Source organism: Sciurus vulgaris (assembly GCF_902686455.1).
Source record: "Sciurus vulgaris genome assembly, chromosome: 8".
Lineage (NCBI taxonomy): Eukaryota > Metazoa > Chordata > Mammalia > Rodentia > Sciuridae > Sciurus > Sciurus vulgaris.
In genome coordinates, this window is record NC_136468.1 from 36,676,284 (window position 1) to 36,689,728 (window position 13,445).

The window sequence follows — 13,445 nt, forward strand, 5'->3', positions numbered from 1 at the left end:
TCAGGGGATTAATCGCTGGTTGGGTTAAGACTCTCACAACCCAATCATTTCTCCTCTGAACCTTCTTGTGTTGTCTCACATGTGAGTTTTTGGGGGACACCTCACATTCAAACCATAATTGATCTTTTAAAAATCACATTTACCCAAGTGCTACACAATTCTTAGATAGCAGAAACATTGCCTTTGAGTCCCTTTACCGTATCAAGAATATCTGTGGAGATGACCTGAAGGTAGTTTCTTTGGTAACTAAAGGCTCAGAAGGGTGGGCTCACATGTAGATGAAAAGAATAGTTTTCAGTGGGCAAGAAGACATCTCTCTCCAATCCCCACCTGGGTATTTATCTCTGTGCCAACCATGCAGTTGCAACTCCATCATCTTATCTTTTGGCCCAAGGAATACATCTGGCTGGAGAAGAGCACCTGGCTAAAATAGAAACCAGTGCTCTAGCAGTTGAAAGATTGTCAAAAATATGAACTTAATTTGGGAACTCAGGGCAAACCACCCTTAGAAAGAGAGATTTCCAGAGATTTAGGTGTGTATATTTTTTTAGCTACTGCCCATGAGCTGACCTGACTCGATGTAGCCATGTGAAATCAATCTTAGGCTTCCTCTGTCATTATGTAAATGGAGAAGGTAATTAAGCAGGACTAGCAATAACCAACTCTCAGTACACAAGATGTTACATCACTTTATTTTAACTGTATGATTGATCAGAACAACAACTATTAACATATAAAGTACCATTCAGTTCAACTGCAACTATAGGCAGGAACAAGTATCTAATTCTTAGCAGAGTCACTTACGCCCGCAATCTGTCCAGACACATTAACCTAAGGACAAGTTCATAAATAGAAAATACAATTTTCACATTTCAGCTTTCTCAAGCACCTATATACATACAGGTGTGCAGTCCTGTTGAGGGGTGGTTTCCACAAGTTCTCTGTTCTCAGTGCACTCATTCTCTTAACCTTGTAGAGACAGCTTTTTCTTTCTGCAGAGCAGATGTTTTTCCGGCATTCACCATTTACAATAGTCTGTGAATTAATCTTACTCTTCACATTTCGGAAGTAGTAGAACTGATATATTTCTGCAGCACAGCTCCTGCCTTCTGGTGAGTCCCACCATTGTCGAAGATCATTTGGTTGCAATCACCTCCCCGCAAGGACAGCCGAACTCAATTATGGGGTTTCAGTGTAACACACCCTCATTGCAGCTTGCTCTGTTCACCCGTGGCTTCAAGTCCTGGTGATGTAATGAGGGTGGAGTGTACTGGCAATCGGTACATTTCCTTATCACTATTTACAGTCATTTAAAATCACGCTGTTATTGATCCAAGTCTGACATACCTTTTCTGAAATGTTCACAGTGCAGTGTTTTTGTGGCCTAACAAAATTTTTCTTATATCATTAAAAATAAACATTTCTATAAAAATATAATACTTTCAGTGTTTACATCAACAAAACCAGTTAGAATAAACTACGGCACATGCACTATACAGTAGTAAGCACAAAATTCAACTGATCGAAACATCACAAAATTCCTGACCAGAGTAATTATTTATCCAGGCAAAATAGCCAGGATTTTTAATTACCTTTGTTTGTTTCTAAAATATGTTTTGCTTAACACAAAACATGTTCTAATGGAAAACAGACTCCCCAAACGTTTTGTGCCCAATTGTCTGTGAGGTGGGAAGTGCCACCTGAGAAGGTTAACATTTTGATCCACTGATCCTGTCTCTGTTCTGCATAGGAACAGTGGTTGAAACCAATGAACCTTCCAGTCAGTCGTATTCTACTTTAAAAACATGCTGGGTTACCTTTAAAAATATTTACCATCACAAATTACTTGTTTATCTCCCATGTTGACATTAAAAAAATACAGACAAAATGTCCAAATGTCCACATTCATTTGATCAGAATGGTAATTTTCTCAGTTGATTTTTAGATGACAACTAAATATTTCATTGTGACTAAGCTATTTTATTCAAACCTTCCTAATGTTGTCTATGTACAATATGTAAATATCCCTGTTAATTTACAAACATACCTGTGTCATGCTACTTTGAAACTTGGCATTGTCTACGGACATTCCTCCAACCAAAGGAATGTGCATACAAAAATTTAAAAGGGAATGTCTGCCTAATGGGTAAATGACATCATCAGTAATAAGAAGTGTTCGTGACCAATGACACACAAAATTTCTTTCAAATGCCAGAATTCTAAATGTGTGGTCTGGTCCTGCCACATCTGTTGTAGGCAGCACTCTTTTCTGAATTTTCTGTGATTAAGAAGCCCTCAAAATTTGTTGTATCAAAGTCTCATATGAAATCAAGTGAGATTCTGACTTTTTTAGAAATTTCAACTTAGAATTCAGGTTTTGGACTCCAATGCAACAGGAGTGTTGTTATAGTTGCAGGGTGGCCACTGGTCACCGGCCCATGGGACCAAGCTTCTCTTTCTGATGCTTTGTCAGATGAGAAATTCCTTAGAATCCAGCAGTTCAAATAACAATACAAAGCCTTATACTGGTGCAGTTTTGGCAAAAGTAAAAAATACCAAATTGCCTTTCTGAAGCCAGGTCATGAAAACTGTTGGAGAAAGTGTGGACTGTTCTTTGGGCAAGTACGATGACGTTGCTCAGAAGCAGGCTGTGGTGTTCCCATCCTTCATGTGTCCACCACACCATCGACGTTATCTTGTGATGACAAGAGAGAAGGATATGGAGCAACACACTTTACATTCACATAGGTAGCGTTCACATGGACATAGTGCTCTCCGATGAAAGTGGAAAAGATGGCAGATATCCTGGAGACCAGCTCAGAGAAGGATGGGCGCATTTCCGCTTTGGGGTGCCAACATTTAAGCATCACTTCATACCTGTTTCAGAAAGAAATGCTGTTGAAAGATACCTTGGAGGCAAGCACTTTTGCAGAAGTAATGCATATAAGAACTAACTACAGAAGATCCTGTTGGGATTCCTACTTACAAGGGATCTGGGCAGTACTCAGGTTGTAAGAGCCTTCTACCCTGCAACAGGTACACGGTGATATCAAAGGTGTTCACGTCGGGATAAGGTGGGGCTCCCCTTGTCATCAGCTCCCAGAGAAGCACACCAAAGGACCACTGTTAAAACAAGAAAAAGGAGAATTCAGGCCAGAGGGTGTGACAATAAATACAGGAAAGGGGATCAGTAGGTCTTGGTAACTAAGCTTGCCTGAACGTTCCCCACCATTGCTACGGTGGGGAAACGGTTTCCCTAAAGGCAATTATTAAGCCATACATTTCATGACCTGTTTAAATGATCAGGTTTAGTTACACGTAAATGTAGTTTTCAAAAAGAATATCTAAGCTGGGTGTGGTGGGTCACGCCTGCAATCCCAGGAGGTTGGGAGGTGGAGGCAGGAAGATTACAAGTTCAAAGCCAGCCCCAGCAACTTGGCAAGGTCCTAAGTAACTTAGAGAGATCCATCTCAAAATTAAAAAAAAAAAAAAAAAAAAAAAAAAAAAAAATCTGAAGTCCACATAATGATCAAGAGTTCATCTGTAGTTGGCAGAGTCTATTTCAAGTTTTCTCTTGTGGGGGTCAAAGCACCAGCACATTTCTATCCTCCTTTCAATAACTTTGCCACGATTTCAGATTATTCATAAAAAAGGAAGATAAAAGAAGCTTTAGAGAAGTTAAATTTGTGGGATTTCAAAATGAATGTCAATAGTCTTTAAGAAAAGTAATCATATCTAAAGGTTAATGTTAAAAGAGAAGATTTAAATCAGTTAAGTAAAAATCCATATTAAGAATCATATGTAATAAAACCATTGGGCAACAAGGATCACTGTTGAAAATTAATTTCAAAAATATGTAATTAAAAATTGTTAAAGTACTAGATGAGTATAAAATAGCTGCTTCAGTACTTCATAGGAAGATCACAGACATGAAGAGGTTAAATGACTTGCTGAAATTCCCTAATATATCTGAATTTACACTAGGATACACATTTCAGAGTTCTTGACCCTTGGGTCTTACTGGGTCTCCTGAACTTCACTAAATATGCAATTTCTTGATTTAAAGCACTCTACTCAGAATAGACCAGGTCATGTACATTATCTCTCCCTGGACATGTGCCAAGGTGAGCATGACACAAGAGTAAGTCAGCGAGTGCAGGTCACCCTGTGCAGAGGACCCAGGACATCAGCTCTTGCTAGACAATGCTTCCAGACCAAGACACATACGGGGGAGGACAGGAAGCCCTGGATTAAAGACACTTTGAGAGGAAAGACAGGGGGAGTAGGAAAATGTAAAACTGAGAAGCAAATAGAGCTTATAATACTCAGCAAGAAGGAGAATAATGCATGTTTTTGATTTCTGTGACTGAAAGAAATGAGGTAGATATGGTACCTGCTGATACAAATCTCCATGAATAGCTCTTTCCCTTTGCCCAAGTGCAAGAGCTTTTTAAGGCAATGAATGCCTTGATCCATATAGAGAATTTAAGCCCCTGCTGAGATGGGAGCCAGGTAACTTTGCTCTCTAACTCAGCCTTTCAAAATTGAAATTTTCTTAGCCTGAAAATCTTATGAGTCATTCTGACAACTTTATTGTGTTAACCTTCAAGTTCCAGAATTTGCATTAAAAGTTGAATCAACTGAATAAGTATCTATTGACCTTTGATCATGTACAAGTAGGTTACTGTCCAAGTTCTGGGATAAGTCCCAGGGCTGATTAAAAGGGTTGAGCATTGTGCAGATAACTGTCACACAGAACAATAAGGTAATGCTTGTAACATACAGCAATAATACAAAAGAGGTCAAAGTGCTGTGAGAAGTCAAAGAGATAAGAGTGTCTACTGAGAAAGCCTTCAGGAAGAGTGTCAGGAAAGTGGGTCCTAGGAACAGGGGGAATTTGTTTCATAGGTTCATGTAATTCGAGGGCAGAAAGTGTCCAGATGGAAGGGGTGGGCCCAGAGGCAAGAGTACATGCGTTTTTATTGAGCCCCAAGTACCAACACTCACACTGCTAGGTGTGTGGAGTAGGGAAGGAGACTGGGGATAGATGAGGTTGAAATGGTGCTTGTGCAGCAGAGGTTTTTAAATGTTGAAAGTGGGCTATCCTGAAATTGGTGGCACGTGACTGAGTTGTGTTCCTGGAGACTGCCTCTGTAAACACCAAGTTAAAGACAAAAAGGAGAAGTGGGTCCACAACACAGAGACCACTTAAGAGACTTCTGAATAAGAACAGGTGAGGACGCTACAGCACACTGACATGCAAAGCCTGAGGGGCTTTACTGCCAACTCAGGGTGGTGGAAGAGGGCATCCATCACATGGCGAGGCATGCATCATGCCTTTTATAAAACATCATTTTATTTAATCCTCATGATTGACTGTAATTGGTCATAGTCCTTTAATGTAACTCATCCTGTGCATGTTTTAAGGATGAGAAAACCAAAGTTCTCAGAGGCTGTCCAGTTCTGTGATCCGGGCTTCTCAATGGAGAGCCTAGGCTACCTGCAGGTCTGTCTGAGACAAATTCACTTAAAAAGGGGCAGAGTTGTATAAATTCCTGAGGAATATAGGAATTAGGCAATAATTTCTCATAAAATGGGACATACACTTACCTTACAACCCAGTGGTCTTACTCCTAAGCATTTACCCCAAAGAAATAAAAAAACCTGTTCACACAAAAACTTTTAAGCCAATGTCTCAACACTTGTAATTATATAGAACTACCTGCCTAAAAATAGAACCCAAATGTCCTTCGACTGGTAAATGGATAAATTAAATATGGTGCATCTGGGCAATGATATACTACACAAAAATAAGAAGGAATGAACTACTCTCTTATAGAAAAAAGGACCAAAGTTCTTCAAAAAATTGAACATAGAGCCACTATATGACCTAGCAATCCCACTTCAGGTTATCTCTCCAAAACAATTGAAAATGGGATCTCAAAGGGAAATTTGCACAACCATGGTCACTGCAGCGCTATTCACAATAGCCAAGAAGTGCAAGAGCCTAAAGGTCCATCAACAGAATGACTAGACAAAGGAAATGTTGTTTATACATACATAGAATATTATTCAGCCTTAAAAAAGAAGGAAACCTTGTCAAATGCTGTTATGGACAAGACTTGAGAACATTATGCTAAGGGAAACAAGACAGTCACAAAAAGACAAACACTGAATAATTCCATTTTTATGATGTACCTAAGATAGTCAAACTCTTAGAGACAGAAATTATAGAATGGTGATTGCCAGGGACTGAGAGGGAAGGGAGAAAGAGAGTCTTTGTTCAGTGGATCCTGAGTTTCAGTTTTGTGAGAAGAATAAATTCTAGGGATCTTGTCCTTGCATGACAAGGTGCAACAGAACTAACATTACTGCACTGTACACTCACAAGTGGAAAAGACAGTAAATTTTATGCATTTTTAAATTGATAAGAAGATTGAACTACTAATACATTGATATTACTGACATAGCAACATGGATATCTCTCGAATGCATTTTATTAAATGAAAGGCAACAGACTCAAAAGGCTACTGGCTGTATGATTCAACTTATATGACATTCCAGGGGGGGAAATACAAACTATAGATATAGAAAACGAATCAATGATTTCCAGGTCCTAGGGATAAGGTAGAGGGTGACTACGAAAGGGCACAAGAAAATTTTCTGGATGATGGAAATTCTACATCCTGATTGTGATGCGTTGGCCAAAAATTGAAGAACTACACTACAAGCAGTGAGCACTAAGTACGTGGCAAAATATGATGGACATTGATAGAAAATAGGAAGGGAGGAATTGCCAGTTCGGTGGGAAAATACTTGATTATTTATTTATTTATTTATTTATTTATTTTTTATTATAAACAAATGGGATACAAAGTATTTGATTTTGAACAAGACAAATTTGTGATCAAATGATATCAGCTGACCAGAGCCTCCAGAAAGAGCAGGCCAAAGGAGACTGTTGATGGAAACGGTCTATCCCTGAAGACAAAAATCCTGGGGGATAGCTACCTCTAGTGGGTAAGAGAAAGAAGAGAAGGGGGAAAACCATATGCTTTAGAAACCACCTAAATCCAAAGGAAGGGAAATTTAAGACGGAAGGAATGGTCAACAATGTTAAATGCTTCAGAAAGATGAGGCAAGAAGAGAGTTGAGAAGAAGCTGCCAGACTGAACAGAGAAGACCATACAGACTTTAATGAAAGAACTGCTGCCGAGGGTGGAACATTGCACAATGCTAGGTGTGAGTAATTTCAAGAGGAGTAACACACTAATTTGTTTGAATGGACTCAAGAGTATTGAGTTAGCCAAACTCCACCTGGGCATTTGCTAGAAAGAGAATCTGCCTACTAGCAGGCAAGTTTTTGCCTGTAGGTCTCAACATGCATACATGCTTTTGGAAATGTTTCATGTCAACATTCCAAAGACTGTGCTGTCTTTGTGCAAATTTATACAGGCAATCAGCAACCACTTGCCAAAGGAGCATTGTGTGTGTGGGTTACTCAGGTTTCGCCTTTATGTCATACAGTACAGTGTCTTTCAAGGAGATGGAGAGAACACTGTCTTATTTACATAAGAGAAATTTCCAGTCAAGTACCTCAGGCTGACTCCCAGTCTGCTATTAAGAACTGCAGCCAACTCTTAGAACTCAATAAAAAGATAAAATAGCACAATTTTAAAAAAGAGGGTAATTAAAAAAATTGCCTCTTGCTATGTGAGAAGAATTGGCTTGCATGCTGTGTGTGTTTGGTGAGGAGTCAGTGGTAGTGGTGTTTGTGTGTTGTCAAAAAGCTCAGAATCCCAACTTCTGCCTTGAACATAGAAAATTTCATTAGAACCTCTTTTTTAAAAAATCAGCTTTGCCGATGTATACTTTATAGATTGTAAGATACATAAATTGTAAATGCATAATTAGTGATGTCCAGTAAATTTACATAGTTTATACCTATCATTGCAATTTAGTTTTAGATCACTGTCAACATTCCAGAAAGTTCCCTCGTGCTCATTTGTTGTCAATTCTCATGCCCATTCACTGCCCAGGCAACCGCTGATCTGATTTCTTTCTCTAAAGTTCTACCTCATTCCAGAAATTTCATGTAAATGGGATCATTCAACATGTAATCTTTTAAAAAAAATGTTTTTTAGTTGTAGATGGACACAATGTCTTTATTTTATTCATTTATGTGGTGCTGAGTACAACATGTAATCTTGTGAGTGTACCTTCTTTCACTTAACATGATGTTTGTGAGGTTTATCCATGTCAGTAGTTCTGTTACATCGTTGAATGGCATCATTCCATTCTATGGATGTACCACATTTTGTTTGTCCATTCACGAGTTGATGAACATTAAGACTGCCCCTGCTTTTTGACCATTGTGAATAAACTACTGTGATCATTCGCCTAAAAGTCTTCATGTGGCATAAGTTTTCATGTGGGTGTTAGCTAGCTATACATCTTTTTGGCAAAATGTCTATTCAAATCTGTTACCTATTTTAAAACACTAGATTTTATTGACTTATCGAGTTGTAAGAGCTGGCTCCAGCCCTTAAGGGCAGACTGGGAGTCAAGTCTGAATGAACAGTATGTTCTCTGAGGGTGGATCACGTCTCCCTACCTTATGCCTTCACCTGCTACCATCACTAACAAGCCCCAGCTTCCCTCTCTAGGACTCACTTCTATCATCTTTTTTTAGAATCTTTCAGGGTCAAAACCCCAGGCATTAAGCTTCACTATGGTTTATCACTTTCTCTTCTCAGTCTTACATACTTAGAAGTCCCAATTCTTCTGCCATAACTGATGACACAGTTTATTGGAAAAAAAAAAAAAAAAGCCAGTCACCTCAGTTTACTTTCTAGCATTTCCTCTACCTCTTTACAGGAACTGAAGCTTGGTTTTCACTTGATAACCACAATTTCTTTGACCTACCAATAGAGGCCACACCTCTCCCTCTTGCTGACTCAAGGATGGGAGTAAGATGACGTCTGCATTTCCTATACTACACTCAGATCCTGTTCCCTGTCATCTCTCAATAGCTGACAATTCTTTCTCATTTGATGAACACAGACTCCATGAACATTATTTTCAGCCCAAGTTGTTTGCAGATATCCTGAGTTTGCACTTTCTTCTTTCTCAGTTGTTACCGTTAAGGGTGGAAATGTCAACTGTTTCTCTCCTTCCAGATATCACAGTTGTCTTGACCTGTTACATGCGACAGAGTAAGTATACACTCGCCATTCCATTCAATGCCCAGGCTCTTCGGCACACCTTGGACATTCTAATCACTCAAGTGGCTCAGTTTCCAAGACCCATCTTGTACAGTAAGCAGCAATGGACCTGCTAACCATTCCAGATTCTTGAAACTTTCTCTTCATCTGGCTTTCATGGTAGTCTCTTCTCCAGGGTCTTCCGCCTTTCTCTTTCTTCCCTCACTTCATATATGTAGGTTTTCTGAATAATTACTTTGGGACTCTCAAGAGCATATTTCTAGGCCTGACCTCTGGCATGTGACAATGTTTGGAAATGGGCCAATAAGAGGTAATTAGGTTTAGATGAGGTCATGAGGGTGGGGTCCTTACCGTGGGATAAGTGCCCTTATTCAAAGAGACACTAGAGAGTTTGCCCTCATTTTCTCTCAACCAAGTGAGGGCACAGCAAAAAGGTGGTTATCTACAAGGCAGGAAGAGGGCCCTTACCAGAACTTGACCATGCTGGCACCCTGGTCTTGGACTCCTGAACTGTTATAAATAAACTTCTACTGTTTAAGTCACTCAGTCTATGTTTTTTTAAAATTATACCAGCATGAGAGCTAATATAATCTTTTTTATATGCCTCGGATTCTTGTTTCCAAGTGCCTGATGGATGTATCTGCCTGGATTGTGTAATCCCAAGTCAAACTGAATGTGGTCAAGGCTCAACTGTTATTTTTCCTCCAATTCTAGCTTCTGCTCTTATGCTTCATATTTGTGAATAAACTAGTCTGTCGATTTGCTCATCTTTGACTTTTATCAATTCTTACTAAAAACTGTTGATTCTACCTAAAGGATGCCTTTCCTTCCACCGCTTCCTTTCCATTCTCACGGTCTCTCTATTATCCAAGGTCTCCCTCTCTCACTTGATCTTCCTGCCTCCATTCCTTTCCAGTCATTTTACAGAATAAAGACAGATTATAGCAGTCTAACCTGATAACTTTTGTTTGTTTCCACATGACCAGAAAATAAATTTCAAACTAGTTTGGTAAGACCTTTGTGATCTAGCATGAATCTATTTTTTTAGAGTTGTAGCTTCCCTCTATGCCTTCTATTGTTGCCAAATAGCCACATAAATCCTCTGTCCTCGGAACTTTAAAGATTCTCATACTTTCCTGCCCCTTGGCTTCACCTGGATTGATATTTCCATTTGCCCACCTGCTCAATTCCAAACCTGCTGTCCGTTAAGGCCCATTTCATGTGCTGCCTCCTCCACAGGAGGCAATGTGGCAGAGCCAGCTGCCCAGGTGTCTTGCCCATCCTCAGCTGCTCAGCTGCATGCCTTTTTGGAAGGGCATTGTCTGAGAGAAGCATGGCTTTTACAGATAAAGGAGGACACTTTTCTAGTCAGGCAGATCATGCATTCACTGCTAGATCTGCCTCAGTTACAGTTTCCAGATGTCTGCAAGTGGAATTCTTGCTGCCCTAGGATTATGAAAGGTAGTGCAATCCCAGATCACTATGTTATGGTCGTCGATGGCCATGTCTTTTCTTTCCTGTGGAGTCAAAGCTACGGCAGGACAAAGCTTATGTCTAGTACAACTTGGCGCTTCCTAAGGAGCCAGCATGATATTCCATTTGACAAATGTTGTATAAACAAGTAAATTTATGGAAATACACTATAGGCATCAATTGGACAATGAACTCTAGTTTTACATATAAAGATAGATGAATTAGTAAGTGTAGATTATTTTTTAAAAAATTAAGTTGGCATAAAACTACAAAGAAATGGGGTATGAAAGTAAAAGAGGAAAAAGCCAGGAATGATCAGTGCATTACCACATCTGATTTGGTGGTGAACTTCTGAGTTTGCAGACTTTCTAAAGCCATCCACTTCACTGGCAGTTTTGCGCCTGTTTTGTTGTGTACACTGTAGTATTCTTTGTCATACATATCCCTGGCAAGACCAAAATCAGCGACCTTGACAGTGAATTTTTCATCCAGCCTACAGAAAGAAAAAAAAATTACCAGTAGCTGAAATAAAATAATTTACAAGGATGTCAAATATCCATAGATCAGAACAAGTGGCTTCAGTATTTGAAATCCATAACTTATGAAGCAGGGTTTCCTCTGGTCTATTGACTAACACTAAATTACAGTGGAATTCTTGAATATAAATGTTTGACATTTACTTGACAAATTCAACAGGCTGAGGAGAGGGATCATGAATGATAGGGAAAGTCTTTCTCACTTTAATGTACATCTGGAGAAAAAGTAAAGTTGTCTTCCTCCCTGCTCTCCTTAGCTGCTAAATACAGCATGTCAACTGACTACCCAACACAATTCCCAATCTTCACTTGTCAGTTTATCAGCAATACTCAGTTTCACAGGAGAGATGTGACATGGCATTGTTATTTGACTTCTTCATTCTCAAATATGTCAGGTCAGTGTACAAAACTCATATATTCCATCACAGATAATAGAGAAATAGGATACATAATAAAGCATCTAAAACAGTAAGATTAAACCCCACATTCTGCTAACCGGGGCTATGTGTCCTTGGTTTAAACTGGCTTTTATGGTGTTACATTGACCAAAACCAAGGTAGAAAATTAATAGCACAGCTCCTTCATTCACACATACCACAAGTCCTGAATCAGAGCTCTGCAAGGGAAGCACAGAATCAATTACAAACTGTTGACTGTTGTGTTATACAGCCAGGCAGCCAGACACAAATAAAAGTTCTTTGTATATTCATTCCCAGATACCATTTTTGGTAGGATGTCTGCAGGGGGACTTCAGATCTACTCTGGGGAAGTTACACTGTATTGGTATTTGTGTTACCAGCCCTCTCCTTTCCATTGTAAGACGCTGAAGATCAAATTCTCCCTCCTAAGTACTAATGTAGTGTGAAACCACAACACTGGGGGCTGCTTGTGGGAAGGACCCAGAAAAGTGAAAGTATACAACAGCTGCTGGAGACCCCCTGTGGGGCAACCTTTTAAGTCCTCTGCTTGATAAAGCCTGAAAGCCCATCCCCCGCCTTCCCAAGGCTTACACATCCATTTAAAACAGTCAAGGAAATAAAGGATTTTTGCATAAGGAGAGAAAACATCCTCATTAGCTTTGAACAGTGGGAAACAAACTCTCGTCACTCAATTTGGACTGTGGGTGCAGAGCTTCTCATACTTACATACAGTTTCTTGCAGCCAAGTCTCTGTGGACAAACTTTTTGCTTGCAAGATATTTCATGCCTTTGGCTACTTGAAGACCAAAGCCTATAAGATCTTTTACAGTTGGATTCTGCAATCAAAGAGAGATGGAAAAGCATAAACTAAACACCCACTGTTCTAACTCTGATCTCCAAATCCTGACGTGTTTATAAGAATTATCTTGTCTCAAATAATAACTTCCTCCCTGTTGACAGCAACAACTATTTGTTTAAGGATATGCAAAGCACCAGGTAGATGTTTTTATGAATTGTGGCTAATTCTCACACTCTTCTGAAGGCAGGTGTTATCCAGACTCTTGTTTTTCAGATGGGGAAATGGAGGTGTTTTAAAATGCAGGTTTTAATATCTTCAGGTATGATGAAGCCAACAGCTCTGGAGGCAATTTCCAATGAAAAGATGGTTCGTTATTTACAGTTTCCAAGAGAAAGGAGCCTCTGATGCCATTCAGGGCCACCCAGGGAAGCACTGGGACAGTCAGGAAGCAGAGGGAGTGAGGGGACAACAAGAGCAAGAACCTTTACTGTAATTTCCTTGGGGAGGAACGGTGAGGCAGGGTACCGGGTTTAGGACAGGCTAGTTTGGGGAAAGTGGCTGGGTTGTGGGCTCTGGATTGGTTGGTCTGCATATGAAAGGTGCGTTATGAAGGCAAGCTGTTCATTATCTCCAGGAATTAGCTCACCCTGGGAGGGACAGTGTCTTCAGTGTCAGCAAGGCTCAAATGTCAAAGCATCAGAAACACAGAGTAAATTCAGGAGGCTCAGAGAGAAATGGATCACCCTGAAGCACTTGAAGGGTCAGTGGTGGAGTTCGGATCAACCTAAGTCTCTTTGGCTCCAATCAGAAGCCCTCCTACTGGGACTGATGCATCCTTAGCACACAACTCCCAAGCTTCTGGACCAGCTCAGAGGAATAGGATATTCCATTCTCCACAAACTCCATCCACAACATTGGATGGACAGAGCAATGCCTTATTAATAGGAAGAACTGAATCTGAAATCACATAGATGTCAGTGTGACTGACAGCCCT

The 13,445-nt window shown here is 39.9% G+C and overlaps 1 protein-coding gene across 1 annotated transcript in view; it reads right to left on the minus strand.

The window, feature by feature from the left end:
• Nucleotides 1-663: 663 nt before the first annotated feature.
• The window catches only part of MET (MET proto-oncogene, receptor tyrosine kinase), a 110,827-nt gene continuing 98,045 nt past the window's right edge, over nt 664-13,445 (minus strand). Inside the window, exons 18-21 of the mRNA XM_079150518.1 lie at nt 12,379-12,488; nt 11,025-11,190; nt 2,987-3,123; nt 664-2,877 (exon numbers count right to left, since the gene is read on the minus strand). Coding sequence (XP_079006644.1) covers nt 2,667-2,877; nt 2,987-3,123; nt 11,025-11,190; nt 12,379-12,488 — 624 coding nt within the window. The 3' untranslated portion in view covers nt 664-2,666. The remainder of the gene's footprint in view (nt 2,878-2,986; nt 3,124-11,024; nt 11,191-12,378; nt 12,489-13,445) is intronic.